Raw genomic sequence first — 16,606 nt, 5'->3', positions numbered from 1 at the left:
GGTGAGGAGACGGAAGGTGATTCTCTTGTTGACCGGGAGCCAGTGCAGGTCTCTCAGGTGTCCGGAGATGTGGCTGCGACGGGGGATGTCCAGGATGAGTCATGCTGATGCAATTACTGTCTGCAGGCAGATCGCCAGGGCCTATGCAAGGACCTTAGTCTCAAAATTAGGCAGGGAGATAGGTCTATAAGACCCCCACTCAGTTGCTGGTTCGTCCTTTTTTGGGATGACCACCACCTCAGACGTTCTTTGGTCCTCTGGGAGACACCCTTATTTTCAGGCAGTCTTAAACCTCCTCCAAAGGCATTCCCTGATTTTATCCATCAGGAATTTATATAATTCTAAGGGGAGCTCATTAGGCCCCGTCGCTTGCCCTGTTTGCAAGGTTCTTATTGTCTTATTTATTTAGTCTACTGTCTGTTCTTGGTCTAGTGCGTCTCGGTCCTCATTCGTTGGCATTGGCGAGGTCAGGTCTTTCAGGAAGTATTTCCGTCCCCTTGTTGTCAGTGTCCTCAAGGATCCAGTACCGTCCTTTGTCTTGTCTCTCTAACCATGCAAGCAACTCATTGGCTTTATCACCGACATCATAGAGACAATGCTGGGTAGCCAGCGTATGAGTGCACGCTATTTTTCATTAGTGCGTAATGTGTGCTGCTTCAGTAGACGGTGTAATGGGGTAGAAACTGATTCCCCACATGCCAAGCACATTCCCTGTCCTGAGCCTCGCCATTCAATTTACGTTCCTTCTGCATTCCCCCAATCAAGGCTTGTGTCTGGCCTCGAATCACTGCCTTGAATTCATCCTGTAGCACGCAAGCTGATTCAACAGGCCGCCTTTTGTCCTTAAAATAGAAGTCTGCTCCATCTCTCATATGAGCTTTGAACGTCTTGTCTTTTAAATATCACGGATCAACCCTCGGGGGTAGCATGAAGGCCACAACCGGACCATCGAGTTGCAACTCCACCAGCGAATAGTCTGAGATCGACCCTGCTATGTGTGTAGCGGCGCTAAAATCATCTTTATGGACAGTCTGGGTGAAAAGATAGTCAGACTACCAGACATGCCAGACTACCATGTGCGGCAGACAGGTGCATCCGGTTCTGATATCCTCTTCCCCTCTAGGGGCATTTAGGAGTATCATGAATATAGTATAGGTGCAGTTCTGGCACTCCAGTCACCCCAATGCGTGTATGCTCTGTCGTAAGCGTCTTACCCTTTCACAGGATGAGTCAATCATGTCTGGGTCTCTTTCCTGTTTCCTGACACTTGAATGGACTCGAGAGAGCAGTGACCCACCAGCAAGCTTTTGTCCTGGATGTAGTACTGCATTTAGTAGGGCACCCACTCTGTCTTTTCTTTGCAGTTGCATGAAGATCAGCAGTCCCAAGGTAGCAGTCACACCTGGCCTGTTGGTAAGTGCAGCCCCTCTGGAGGCCCAACCATCAGCAATTGAGCCCACACTGTGGCCGGCGTGTTCGACACTGGAGTCGTTGTCGTCCCTCATGGGCCTTTGACACAGAGTAGTCAGAAATTCAGCAGCTAAAAGCCCAACACAGGCTCTCCTGGAAGTCAGTAAATTCAGACCCCGTTGTGTTAGGAATTTGGCTAATGCAACCATGAATGGCCGGTTGGCAGCACACAAATGTCCAACTGGCCCTCAGCAATCATGTTGTCGTAGAGTTTTATTTTCTGCCTTGAACTGTTGGGAGAGTCTTGGTGGGGGAGGGCAGGGGGGTTGTCCCTCAGATTAGCTGGCCCTGCTGGATGGCTTTCCGGCCCGCCCTTCAGATACCGGGGATGTGTCGGACCTTGCTTCTTCCAGGACAGCCTTGTACTCCGGATGGATAGTCACCCTCCCTTCCCTTTCTTACCAGACAGGCAGGCTTCTAGGCAGACTTCTAGGCTCTTTAGGACAGGTACACAGCTTCTCCATTAAGTAATTCAGCCTGCAGGTGATGTCCCTTCAACTTAGATAGACTGTCAGGCTGACACCATCCCTGGTGTCACAGCAGGCACCTGAGTACTTTGTAGAGCACATTATTCCTTGGTTACAGAGGACTTTGAATGAGGATATAAAAGAGGGATAGATGGTCGCACTTGTATACACAACTGGCAGGCAGGAGATGCAGTTTACTCTGTCGCACTCGCACATTACATTTATGTTACGCACACCAACACCTTAAACACGCACTTGATGTTAACGAAACGTCTGGGCACAGGCATAGAAATGGAGCATTACATTGGTGTGTCAGTAGAAAGCCACTCCACTGACCATGATGCAAAGATCTCATCAGGCTATTGATCCTTACAACAGGGTGCATTGCCACCACCGCTCTAGCTGTTAAACCCATGACAGTCCTCTGCCATAAATGAGGGCACACTTAGTGTGACCCTCCAGGTCACAGGACCGGTCCAAGACCTCTCATAGTCACTTGTTAGAAGTTGCACAGTACTGGGGTGGCAGAAAAATTACACGTATTTTTTTTTACTTTGTGGTAGATTTACCCCAGTAACGTGCAGTCACAAGTTTGATGCTATGAACTGGGTAGTTGCCACGAGGAACAGATTCTTCTGCCTGTCAAACCACATGCCATTCACTATTTCATAGTGTGTTTCTGCTTTTATTAACAAAGTGTTTTAAGCAGGTGGTATATATATGCATGTGGTTAGTTGGGGGGAGAATGGTGAAGCAAGGGAGGGAAGAGGAAAGCATTTTCTAACAGAGGGAAGAATTGTGTGTTTCCCCCAGTTAGTAAAAAAAACAGCATACGTCTTGGCTGCTTCTGCTGCACCCAGAGTCTTGTGCGTCTTTTCAGTCTAATTTTCCTGTCTGGAAAACAATGGTGTCCTGTTTTTCTGCACCCAGTAAATCCAGGAGCAGAAAAACCTAACAACTGATAATCAGGTGGAATAAAGTGAACACATGAAAGTACGCCTTAATTTCCTTTCCCTTGATTCATACTCTGGACCATAGTTGAGGGAATGGTCTAGGCATAGTCCTCGCAGCACACAACAGATTGGCCTCTGCCGCACGCAAAAACTCAAAAGTCAGGATACCAGATACAAGTAGGTGGTAACTCAGGACAGGGGAAAATGACTGTTGTCCGTGGAGGGAAATTCCCGTACCAGAAATCTACATTAAAAATTAATTAATAGTATTCTTTTTTAAATATCTGTTTGGTACCCGTCCATATGACTTTAATTTCTGCCTTTGGGATTCTATGTTACAAGTCCATAGGGTGCATGTATCCTTTGTGAGCTTAATAAAATGTTGAAAATTCTACAATTCCTCACTCCTACATCCAGGTACTCTCATGCTACCATTCTACACACTGCTCTGTCTGAAAAACAGCTCAACATTTTCAAAATTCTGCATTGATTTGGCTTGTAAATATTATTTTTGGAAATGTACATGTATTAACTATTTAATTTTAATACTATAGGTGATTGAAATTACGGACGAAGAAAGCAGAATTTAGCACCGGGCAACTGAATGTCAATGCCATAAGAAGGGTTATTTTGAAAAACTGAAGGACATCCATCATTCTACGTTTAAACAATTTCCAAAATCTAAGTGTGGTGAGGAAGTGGGAGCTGAGGAAAGTACTATACCTGTAAGCCAAGTCTCTCATTTTGCATTTCATTAACCCAGAGCAAAGTCATATCTGTGCACAGAATAACGTTCATCTAAAGCGTCGTGTAATTCCAGAGAGGAAGCACACACTGCATAAAAGAAAGTTATAAGAAAAGGTTTCTTCTGCGTACCATCAAAGAAAAGACACTGAAAGAAGACTCTGAAGCTGAAAATCACCTTTGTTCGACAACCGTTTTTAACCAGTTACGCAAGTTTGAGACTATTTGACTCTAGATAGAACACCACGACCCACTCTGCTCACTCTTGCAAAAACCTTAAAAATACACCACTTCATTGTGTCTATGACCATCTCAGATTGTTTCCTTTTTATTGTGTACTGTTCTGTAATCCTATGTAAATTGCCTCAACATTATCTGTTGTGCAGGAGTGATATGTTAAACTGTTAAATATAAAAATGGTTTAAATGAGCACCATTGCGCTATAGCTGATGTAAATAAATCCTCGTCTTCAGAACTACAAATCTTAACCTTACACCAAACAAAGAAAGGGTAAAAGGAAATGATGTTCTGTGACTGGTGATCCACAAAAGTACTGTGCACGTTCTAACTCCCTCAGTTACTGCCATTACACCAGTGCAAAAAGGTGCTTATCAGTTCAATCATTAAATATCAGACTAACACATTATCACTTCATTGCTAAGAACCTATACAAATAGATTCGAGAAAAACTTCAGTCACAAAATAAGTTGCTGCCGGCGAGACTATAACCTAAAGACTATTATCTGCTAGAAACATTTCAACAGGTGTTATAGGACTGCTTCCCCACATTTCTTGCTCAATTCAAGTGTTGAGAAGATTACACACAATTTCTTTTAGAGATAAATGCTGAACATTATCTAAACAAGCCTGACTGTAAAATCGGGTTAACTTTTACCGTGGCATATAAGCAAGAGAAAACTAAACATAGAGATATTAACTCTAGGAATACACCTTATAAAAACACGGGCTGTGAGAACAAATTCAGTGTTCAAGCCCGCCTCAATCAAGGCAAAATAACCGAAGTTGGGGAATAAAGATACCTGTGCCAAAAAAGATACAGGCATAAATCTCATCTCACAGAATTTGACAGAATGCACCCTGGGAAAAAACTCTCTCAGCGCTTTGTATGCCAAAAAAGTTTCCGGCGTAAATCTTATCTCACTGAGCATATGAGAATCCACACTGGGGAAAAACCTTATCAGTGCTCTGAATGCCAGAAAAGGTTTAGTGTCAAAGCGAGTCTATATCGACATGCATTAACCCACTCTGTGGAAAAACCTTACCAGTGCTCTGAATGCCCAAAAAGTTTCAGCCGTAAATCTTATTTCACTGAACATATGAGAGTCCACTCTGGGGAAAAACCTTATCAGTGCTCTGAATGCCAGGAAAGTTTTTGTAACAAACAAAGTCTTTCTCGACATGTAATAACCCACGCTGTGGAAAAACCTTATCAGTGCTCTGAATGCCAGAAATATTTCAGTGATCAAAGCACTCTCGCACGGCATACAAGAACCCACACTGGGGAAAAACCTTATCAGTGTACGGATTGCCAGAAATGTTTCATTGACAAAAACAGTCTCACTCGGCATAGAAGAACCCACACTGGGGATAAACCTTTTCAGTGCTCTGAATGCCAGAAATGTTTCAGTTACAAAATCAGACTCACTGAACATACAAGAATTCACTCTGGGGAAAACCCTTATCAGTGCTCTGAATGCCCAAAACATTTCAAAGTTAAATCACTTCTAACTGCACATTTGAGATTCCACACTGGAGAAAAACCTTATCAGTGCTCTAAATGCCAGGAAAGGTTTTATAACACACAAAGTCTTTCTCGACATGCAATAACCCATTCTGTGGAACAACCTTATCAGTGCTCTGAATGCCAGATATGTTACAGTGTAAAAAGTAGTCTCACACGGCATACAAAGATCCATGCTGGGGAAAACCGTTATCAGTGCACTGAATGCCACAAATGTTTCAGTGAAAAAGGCTGTCTCAATCGGCATACAAGAACCCACACTGGGGAAAAACCTTATCAGTGCCCTGAATGTCAGAAATGTTTCAGTGAAAAAAGCCATCTCATGCTGCATATGAAAACTCACACTGGGGAAAAACCTTATCAGTGTACGGATTGCCAGAAATGTTTCATTGACAAAAACAGTCTCACTCGGCATAGAAGAACCCACACTGGGGATAAACCTTTTCAGTGCTCTGAATGCCAAAAATGTTTCAGTTACAAAATCAGACTCACTGAACATACAAGAATTCACTCTGGGGAAAACCCTTATCAGTGCTCTGAATGCCCAAAACATTTCAAACTTAAATCACTTCTAACTGCACATTTGAGATTCCACACTGGAGAAAAACCTTATCAGTGCTCTAAATGCCAGGAAAGGTTTTATAACACACAAAGTCTTTCTCGACATACAATAACCCATTCTGTGGAACAACCTTATCAGTGCTCTGAATGCCAGATATGTTTCAGTGTAAAAAGTAGTCTCACACGGCATACAAAGATCCACGCTGGGGAAAAACGTTATCAGTGCACTGAATGCCACAAATGTTTCAGTGAAAAAAGCTGTCTCAATCGGCATACAAGAACCCACACTGGGGAAAAACCTTATCAGTGCTCTGAATGCCAGAAAAATTTCAGAGACAAAAGAAGTCTTTCTCAACATACAATAACCCACACTGGGGAAAAACCTTATCCATGCTCTGAATGTCAGAAATGTTTCAGAAACAAACTCAGTCTCACTCAACATATAAGAACCCACACTGGGGAAAAACCTTATCAGTGCTCTGAATGCCCAAAAGATTTCAGACTTAAATCACTTCTAACTGCACATTTGAGATTCCACACTGGGGAAAAACCTTATCAGTGCTCTGAATGCCAGAAATGTTTCAGTGACAAAAGAAGACTCACTAAACATACAAGGACCCACACTGGGGTAAAACGTTATCAGTGCATTGAATGCGACAAATGTTTCAGTGAAAAAAGCCGTCTCACTCAGCATATAAGAACCCACACTGGGGAAAAACCTTATCAGTGCTCTGAATGCCAGAAATGTTTCAGTGAAAAAAGCATTCTCACTCAGCACATAAGAATCCACACTGGGGAAAAGCCTTATCAGTGCTCCGAATGCCAAAAGTGTTTCAGCCGTAAATCTAATCTCACCGAACATGTGAGAATCCACACTGGGGAAAAAAATTATTAGTGCTTTAAATGTCAGAAAAGATTCAGAGGTAGAGATGGTTACAAGTGCAGCACTGGGGTCTCTCCTGAAAACAGGTGAGTAAATTGGAATTCGTTGTTCGGCTGATTTTAGGTGAATATTTTAAAGTTCCTAAACTCCACACTTAGAAGAATTTCCAAGTGAAACCAGTCAATGTTAGCCTAAGGAAGAAAAGTGAGTTATCGGCTTTTAGGTAAGTACTCAACTGGCAGAGTTAAGGTTCTGGGGATAGATTCAGGGGTCTCCCCGGGTCAGGTAGGTACAGTTGGTACACCCTCAGCGGCACAGGGTAGCCAGGTGCAGAGGTAGGTAGGCCCAATGTTATCCAATGAGAGGCAGGGGGCCTTCGGTTGATGGCTGCTGGCTAGCAGGCCATGCGGCTGTGAGAGCTATGCTCCTGGTCACTTGCTTAGGTCAAATGGGGAAGTAGGATAGGACAAAGGTTGCACTGCCAGGGACACTCAGGCGGCTGGGTGCAGGGTGCTTTTGAGCCGTCGAACGCTCAATGTTATTCAATGGAGATCTTCAAAAAGGGAACAATGGCTGCAGGCTCGGGGACGGAGGATCTTCTGGAGTGACCAGAACTTCGGGGGGTAAGTTGGGATTTTGGAGGGCTCATGGTGCAGGGGTGTCTTTGGATGTTGGGAAATCTTACCCTCTGGTGGTCGCAGTTGGAGAGGCCCCTGGTTCTGAGTCAGCAGGCGTTGTCCGGGCCATCGAGGAGGGTCCTTGGGCACTGGATTCCAGGTCAGAATCGCCGGGGGGACGTCCTCAGGGTCTTTGCCCACTCAGGCACGGGCCGGGCTCGGCGGGTGCAGAGGGGGCTGGATTAGCGGTTCCTGGCTGGCACCAGGGGTATTGCTGTTTGAGCAGAGCCACTGCTCCTGGGAGTCCCAGTCTCTAAGAGGGTCAAGGCAGGCAGGTCCTCCGGGGTACTTGGGGTTGCTGTCCACAGGAGATGCCGGGATTTAGCAGGAGCAGGTTCAAGGATCAACAGGCCTGTAGGACTGGGGCCAAGTCAGTTGGTACTGTCCTCTTGTTAGCACCTGCACGGCAGGTCTTCTTCTTCTTGGTCTTCTTTCTTGTTTCGAAATCGGGATCTGAGGAAGGAAGGTTCAGGGCGCCCCTAAATTCTACATTTAGGGTCATTACAGGTAGAGGAAGGGCGGGGACCAATAGGTCCCTGTCCTTGGGTGAGTACACCCCCTGTGGGAGGGGGGCAGGAGCCTATCTCTAACTGGGCAGGGCTCCCCATCCTCAAGATGGCCGGAGCCCGGAGTTGTGCTTCACCTCGCCTCTCCCACCTGAGGGGTGGAGTTGGCACAGGCTGACACACCCCTTTCCTCTCATAGGTTTTCCCGCCAGTCTTCCTGCCAGAGTGGGGGTCAGAAACGGTGGGGGACAGTTGCTGAGTACAGCGAGGAGGCCTAGCACCTCGCCCAGGATGTGCAGTGTTGCAGGCCCAGGAGAGCGGGGGCTCTCCACCCAGGGGTCCAGCAACATGTCTGCTTTGTGGCAGCCTAGGCAGACAAGACGTGGATTGTATGTTAGGTTTCAGGGGGCATCTTTTAAGATGCCCTCTGTAGTGCATTTTACATTAAATCCCACACTGGCATCAGTGTGGGTTTAATGTGCTGAGAAGTTTGATATCAAACTTGTCAGTCTTCCTCCAACCTTCAAAAACATCTCTACAATTGACTATATTGTCCTCTCACCGTTTTTAGGAAATAAACTAACTAGGATGGAAATCCCTTACCGTCACGAGAGTGACCACAACCCCTTAACGGTAACAATTGAATTGTTAGTGCCAGCCGCCGCAGAAATAACAGCTGCGGGGCACACAACGCAAGCTGAATTCCACACTTTAGTCAGGAAAATCAAAGGGGATTCATCAGGTTCTACCAAGGTGAGCACTTGGCTTACAGGAGAGACTCCAAATTTTAGGCATAGCTCTTCAACGGACTTACATCTTCGGTGGGACAGCGCAATTAGAAAATTGCAAATTCTCTTAACGGGAACTGAGGCCCAACAAAAGTCTTACGAGCTATGCCCGAAGCGGATGTATGACCCAGAGCTAACCACCAAAAGAAAAGCCCTCAGGAGGGCTGTGCGTCTGCACAAATTGAATGGCCTACAATATGGCATTACTGCACAAGTCCTTCAGAAAATCAGTATGTGCTGCGAAGAGATTAAAAGAACAAAAAGAGTGGATAAAAATATTCGCACTGTTACAGGGCAAGAACCTATCCCAGTTCTGGAATTATATGAACAAGCTCCGCTCGTCGAATCACAACAGAGGGAACGCAGTCTGTGAAGAAGTCTGGGCCCAGCATGTAATTCAACTATACGGCAGAGTCACGTCGGACTTCGTGGCGACCGATTTAATTGATAATGTCGATCCAACTCTGACTGAACCCCATGAGCTAACCTCTGCAGCCGAAGTCTCCAAATTTCTGAAGGCAATGAAAAACGACGGGTCCCCCGGGCCTAATGACCTTCAAGCAGGGGTTTTTTAAATGTGCCTTGGCAGAGTGGGCCGAAATTCTTGCCTCATTATTTAACAACGTGTTTATGACCCGCCAGCTACCAGACTCTTGGCTCGGCTCGATTTTATGCCCCATTTTTAAGAAAGAAAACCCTATGCTCCCAGCAAACTACCGACTTATTGCCTTACTAGATTTTGAGGCGAAGGCATATGCCCGGTGTCTTCTCAAGCTCTTAGAAGACTGGGTAGCAGAAAACAATATTCTACCTTACTTTCAAACAGGGTTTCGCTCCTCAGCATCCACCATAGACAACATCACAATTTTGGCTTTCCTGAGTCAGCAGGCGGCACAAAAAAATCATCTTCCACTATATTGCTGCTTTATTGACTACAGTGCAGCCTTCGATAAAGTGTCTTGCGACATTCTATGGAGGAAACTGGACAAATCGGGATTCCACAGAACCTGCTAGGAGCCCTTATCTCCCTGCACAAGAACACCTGGGTGCGAATTAAAACTGGCCCCAAGACAGTCTCCAGAAAAATTGCCATCGGAGACGGTTTGAAGCAGGACTGTGTTCTCGCCCCGCTTTTCTTCAATCTCTATACTGCCGATCTGGGAACATATGTGAGGAAAAGCAATTTACTCCCGCCAAAGCTGGGTCCTGCAAAACGGGATCTGCATATTTTACAATATGCTGACGATATTGTCATAATGGGCCAGACAAAAACGGGGCTCCAACGAGCATTAAGTAAGCTTCATACATATAATACGGCCAACGTGCTAAAAAATCAACCAAGAAAAGACCAAGGTGATGATATTCGGCCGTTGTAAGAACAAGAGAAGTTTAAGGTGGCACATTGGGCCCGCAACGATCAACTCAACAGCAAAATACAATTACTTAGGAGTATGGTTCTGCGAGACCTCAAGATCAACAGCTCATTTAGCTGCCATAAAAAAAGAGCATGTAATGTAACGTAATGTATGTATACTTGTAAAGCGCACTGTTACCTCGTTACGTGGCGTCCTGGCGCTGTATACCGCTGGGGAACCCGTCCTGGCTTTCCCTGTGAGAGGGCACCCCAAGGTGAAGCCAGGCATCTCCGGCGTTGCTAGGGCCGTTGTGGAGATTAAGCAAGCTATTGCCCAGAGTTGCAGAGTGGGACCCATGGTTAGCGTAGGCACCTAAGTGAGAATTATCGAGTCCGCGGATATTGACCCAAGATCCCTGCCGCGTCGGGAATTGAACCCTGGTCCCGGGCCGACCTCTGCTTCAGGGTATGCCGCTTCTAACCAGTGAGACACACTTCTCCACTTCTGCAATAACATACTCCCTGACTCGTTTGAATCAGTCTCTGAGCAGCCCCTCTGCAGAACCTATCTTGAAAGTGATCAAAGCCACACTACTCCCCGCCTTGAACTATGGACATCAGGCCTTTCCCGGTGCATGCTGTGTCTGCCTTGACCATGCCCAAGTTTCCATTTACAAAAAAATATTTCATCTCCCGAAATTCATTCAGAGAACAAGACTACGTCTGGAGCTGGGACTACAAAGGCAGTCCATCTACTGCGAGGCAGATACATTGAAATATTTTATAAGGTCATCAAAAGCAGCAGATACCACCCTAAAATTCTGCCTAAAAGAGATCTTTACCAGCCCTGGAAACCCATGGAACCATCAAATGACAAAGGCCATTAAATCATTAGAGATTGACAGCTCCCTGCTAATCTCAGACACAAATCCATACTCAGTGTGGAAAAAAAGTCATAAATAAGCAGGCGAAACTAATTTCCCATCGGATGGACCTTCAGGCTTTAAACACACCAACTGTCTTGCTTCCCTTGAATGTCTCATACCAGCCTGGGGTACCGCGATTCTATCTACTGGAAAACCTGAACGCAGTGGCACGGAAGAACATATTGTCTATGCGCCTTCTATACCTGTGCTCTACGGCGTCCTACAGATGAGCTCTTTCAAAGGAGGGGGGGGGCCTGCAGACTGTGCTCATATCACAAAGAATCATGGCCGCACCTACTGTGTTATTGCCCCGCTATGGATGACCCCAGAAGGCATTTATTAAAACCTTTATTTTTAAAATGGGGCACTAGGTCATGCTGGGAGTCGACGGCTCTGTGTTTTACCTCCACAGATATTCAAGCGCTTGCCAGGGTTGGAAAGTTTGTGAGACTCTTGGCAAACTTCTTTTCACCCTCCTCGGCTCCTACGCTTCCTGCCCCCCCCCCCCAAAAACCGTATTACTGACTTTTTTCGTCCCCTTGTCTAGCACCTCTTGTTCTAATCTTTTCACTTTTTGGACTTCAATAGTAACTTAACACTGGTAGTTTTAAAATTGTTTTTAAATGTATAGATTTTTTTTTAAATGACAGTGTATTTCTTCGGTTTTGTTTCTTGATGTGATAATTGTGCTAATATGGATATTTCACAGCAATGGTTTTAATTAACTGTGCTAAACAAATAAACTAAACTAAACTAAAACAGTCTTCATTGTAGCCATTATGGTGCTGTGTAGTTCGTAATGACAACCTCCCAGCATCATATACTCTTAATGGCAGCACTGCACTTACAGGTCCCAGGAATGGACTTGGGCACTGTAGGGGGCACAGGACTCCTGCATCTGTGCCCACACCACTGGCACAGGGCACCCAGCTAGAGGGGTGACTGATGTATGCCAGGGCAGTGGGTGTGTGGGCATGGCACACAGGAATGTGTACCATGTCGACTCTTTGGTTAGTTCTGCACCAGGCCACTCAGTCTGCAAAGGCAGTGTGTGGGTGTCAGGGTGCAGGGCCCCTAAGGGTGGCACAAGAAGTGCTTCAGCCCTTAGGGGTCTTCTCTGGTCACAATGCCTAGGGTACCATTTACCAGGGGCTGACATGTGACCAGAGATGACAATTGTGTTTCAGCTTCAATACAGTTTTAGGGAAGGAACACAGGCCCGGGACACCTGATTGGCAGGAGTCCAGGGCACACTCAGGCAAAGCACATCAGCAATTCAGCAAAAAGTGGGGGCATACCAATGCAAGAAAGATGGCGCTTTCTCACAATAAGCGACTCCATACTGATGAAAAACCTCATGAGTGTTCTATGCCAGAAAAACTGCTGAGAAAAACGCTATCTCACCATGAGAAACTCCACACTAGAGAAAATCCTTATGCCATAAAAAGTTGAATCTGAAAGACAGTGTTATGCTTCATGAGAGATCCCACTCTGGGGTAAAACCTTATGAGTGCTCGAAATGCAAGCAAAGTTTTGGTTACAAATTACTTGTCATGAGCAAACTAACACGGGGGAAAAAAAGCTGTATGAGTGTTCTGAATGTCAGATACAATGTAAATGTAAATGTAGTATACTTGTAAAGCGCACAGTTGCCCCAGCAACGGGGCGTCCCGGCGCTGTATAACTCTGGGGAACCCGTCCTGGCTTTCCCTGTGGGATGGTCCCTTACTGGGAGTCCCCAAGGTGGAGCCCGGCATCCCCGGAATTGGTGGGGCCGTTGTGGAGATTAGGCAAGCTAATGCCCAGAGTTGCCGAGTGGAACCCCTGATTAGAGTAAGCACCGAAGCGAGAATTATCAAGTCCGCTGACCAAGGTCCACGACCCTGCCGCGTCGGGAATTGAACCCTGGTCCCGGGCTGACTTCTGCTCTCAGGCCTGCTGCCTCTAACCAGTGAGCCACACTACTCCACAATGTCACTTCACATGAGAGAATTCACACTGGACTAAAGCCTAATACAGGATGGGAAAGCCAGAAACAAACAGAATAGGTACATTTCATGACAATATTGAAATGGGAAATAACAGGAACAAATATTTACACCACATGACAAAAATATTAGAGACTAAATTTCAGCAATATAGGAAATACTGAGTTTCATGTTCTAATAATCCATTTGGTAAAAGTGGTTGCTTGTGGAGTCAGCACACTACTGTGTCTGTGATTGCTTTTAAATAAAGGCATTTTTAATGCCCCCCATTTTACTTTCAGATTCACAAATGTCCTCTTGGGTTACTACATCCTGTTACTGTTTGTCAGCCCACATATGGTTTCAAAGCTTAATACATACCTTAAGGATGTATTAAATATGTATTAAATATTCAGAAGGGACACTAACATTCCACTTTCGAAATCCGAATTGTTAAATTGGCTTAGTACATTTTAAAAAGGGGTTTAACATTTGCAAACTCTGTGCATTACTGAACCAGTGGATTTGTGAACAATAAAACCCTTGGTACATGAGGCCATGTTTCTCAATTCCCTCCATATTAAGTTTGCTAATAATGTTAGTTTAATGATAACCGGTGCATGTGCCTATTTAGTGTTAGTGTTGCTTCAGATCAAATAAAAACCATTACGCATAACTCTTACACAATACTTAAAGACAGAATTTCTGACATCCAGCTTTAATGTTTTGTTAAATATATTTGCAAATGTTGTCATTTAAACAGGAAAGCAGCTAAAGCAGTCTATGGACATAAAATAGGATGTAATCATAATTTTTAGATACATTTTCTGAGTTTCAGGAACAATGAGTGTCTTCTGTATTTACTCTAAACCACTATAATAAACATATTCAATCCTTTTAGATTTAATCTGTTTGTACTGGTTTCTATTGCAGACAATACTCCAGATTTAGACCAAGGATCAATTCCACCCATGGCTTTTAAAATCTTTTTATCAATGATCTCTATTAGTGTTATCGCAACTAAAACTGTAATAGAACTGATCTGAGAGATGGATCTTCAAGTATTCTAATGTAGTAAACTATGGAGTTAAAATCTGAATAGATTAGATCCACAAGCATTGCCTGACCACTGTATTTTACATCAATAGATTACTTATCAGCACATTTTCTCTAAGTACAATTCACTTATCTTCTATTTTTCGTAGAGCTCGTGCTGGGTCTGTTTGAACTTTTTTAAAATATGACATTTACATTTTACAAAAGTGTGTGGATTTTGTATATATTTAAAATTGTTGATCTCCAAAAAAGGCCTAAGTCAATAAATTGAATTGAAATTCAAGTTTATCATTTGAATCCTATTGTTGGAAAATATGTGATTTTGAACCCCATGAGGTGGTTCCTTTCCACACAGCATTCAGGTTGTAATCATGAGTCAAATAATGCTGAGGAGGTTAAAATATTCAAATTGAATTCTAATTACACATGAAATGTTCATTGTTCAATATATTTCTCTTAGTATTTTAGTGTGCGGACTTTATTGCTTAAGGAAAATAATTAGTATTTGGTTTTCTATATGTAGGAAGCATTACATTAATGAAACCACTGTATCCCAACTTCTTCTTTTCTTTCCTGTTCTTTATGCACGTTTCTATCGTTGAACTTTAAAGATTGCCCGAAATTAAGAATTGTGCTCTACATAACTTTGTTGTGTTACAGTATGTTGATTTTTATGTACAACTTTTGTCTCTTATGTGTATGGCAACTGATGTTTTGTTTTGCTTTAATAATCAGCTTATGTTTATTAGGTTTTAATATTCAAGAAAATGTTTCAAACACAACAAATGGTAGTTGATATGTATTTACAACTGCAGCATTTTTATTGTATGGGTACTTTCAAAGATGGTCTGTGGGATGACGGAGCACCACATTGGCATCAGCAGGGAGAGGTTTGGGCAGGTGATTGGCGGTACATGTAAGGTTGATATTAAGGGGAACAAGCAATGTACATTGTGTCTACTGTGACTCCTGGAGTTATTGTGAGGTATACCATGCTACCCTGTAAATGAATCCCCTAGTGATTATTATCAACAAACTTTATTCAGTTTTATAAAAGAAAACCATAAAAGTCATACATAAAATGATAAAACATCTTCCAAGTTACAGATTGACAAATATAATATGTCCAAGTTAATCAAAACACAAGATACAAATTCATGAATTACAGTACAGAAGTTAATCGGAGCTTGACCTGCGTCTAACAGTGACCCGTAAAAAGTTAAGCGTAAGAAAAACAGTGTCATTAGAGAGGAGTTGTAAAAAGATAAGAGCTGGTCTCACCCTCCTAAAACCTGCTTTTTTGAGAATGGGAATAATAAATAACTTTCTAGGGACAGCATAAAAACGACAGAAAATAAAGTGCATCAGGTCCTGAGGAGACTCACTGTTGCAGCCGCAGGGCATGAGGCACAGGCCTCTGTGGGAGCCGCAAGGGTGTGCCAAGAGGTAATAGAAGAGGTTGAACTGAAACCGGGTCAATAGAAAATGATCATGGATGCTTTTAAGCCCTAGAAGATAAGGTTTGGTGGTTGGTGCAGTTTTTAACACAATGTATTTTCACACACTAGGCTTATACAGCTCATTTCCCTCTTTTTCACAGCGGTTTATTCTTAAAAAACACTCTTTGACCAGAGAAAGGTCCCTCTTAGAAATACGCTTAGGGTTTATGAATAGTTCCTACCTACCCTGGAGTCCAACTCCTATATACTGGAGCCATCAAATGCTTAAAACATGGTCAAGTGAAAGGCATTCCCATAGGACGTCTTTGCTAAGTGTATTTTCTTGCTTAGCCCAAATATTAAGCCACAATTCCAGGGGACGGAAAGCCAGTAAATCTGAGAGGAAAGGCATCCTAAACTCTGCACGACATAAAACAGGGTGCTTTGTGGGACAGAAAGGGCCGTCGCAGGAAAGAGTTTTCAGCACTTTCCACTGCCCCTACCCCAATGTGGCCCAATATCCTACTCCCGTAACTAACCTTTAGGATATCCTCTTGTTGACGGGGAGCCAGTGCAGGTTTCTCAAGTGGGGGGTGATGTGGCCGTGTTGTGGTACGTCAAAGATCCGTTGTGCCGAGGTGTTTTGGATATGTTGTAGTCGTTTGATGAGCTTGGTCAGGGCTCCCGCGTAGAGGGCGTTTCCGTAGTCGAGTCTGCTGCTGACGAGGGCCTGGGTGACTGTCTTTCTTGTATCTGTCGGGATCCATCTGTAGATCTTGCGAAGCATGCGGAGGGTGTCGAAGCAGGAGGAGGAGACGGCGTTGACTTGCTTAGTCATTGAGAACATTGAGTCGAGGATGATTCCCAGGTTGCGTGTGTGGTCGGTGGGTGTCGGGCTGCCCCCAGTGCCATCGGCCACCAGGAGTCGTCCCAGGCTGAAGGGTTGAAGCCGAGGATGAGGACCTCCGTCTTGTCAGCATTCAGCTTCAGACGGCTGATCTTCATCCAGTCGGTGACGGCCTTCACACCTTCGTGGAGGTTGGCTTTGGCGGT

At 44.3% G+C, this 16,606-nt stretch overlaps 1 protein-coding gene across 4 annotated transcripts in view; it reads left to right on the top strand.

The window, feature by feature from the left end:
* Positions 1-14,764, top strand: part of LOC144807578 (uncharacterized) — a 436,944-nt gene extending 422,180 nt beyond the window's left edge. For all 4 annotated transcript variants that reach the window (XM_078673236.1, XM_078673240.1, XM_078673221.1 and 1 more), the window contains one exon: positions 3,445-14,764. In XM_078673236.1, the coding sequence (XP_078529362.1) occupies positions 4,726-6,852 (2,127 nt within the window). In that variant the 5' untranslated portion in view covers positions 3,445-4,725 and the 3' untranslated portion in view covers positions 6,853-14,764. The remainder of the gene's footprint in view (positions 1-3,444) is intronic.
* Positions 14,765-16,606: the final 1,842 nt, after the last annotated feature.

This window comes from Lissotriton helveticus, chromosome 1_2, assembly GCF_964261635.1.
Source record: "Lissotriton helveticus chromosome 1_2, aLisHel1.1, whole genome shotgun sequence".
NCBI classification, from domain to species: Eukaryota; Metazoa; Chordata; class Amphibia; order Caudata; family Salamandridae; genus Lissotriton; species Lissotriton helveticus.
Note: the sequence above shows the minus strand (reverse complement) of the source record. Positions and strands in the feature narration are given on the sequence as shown.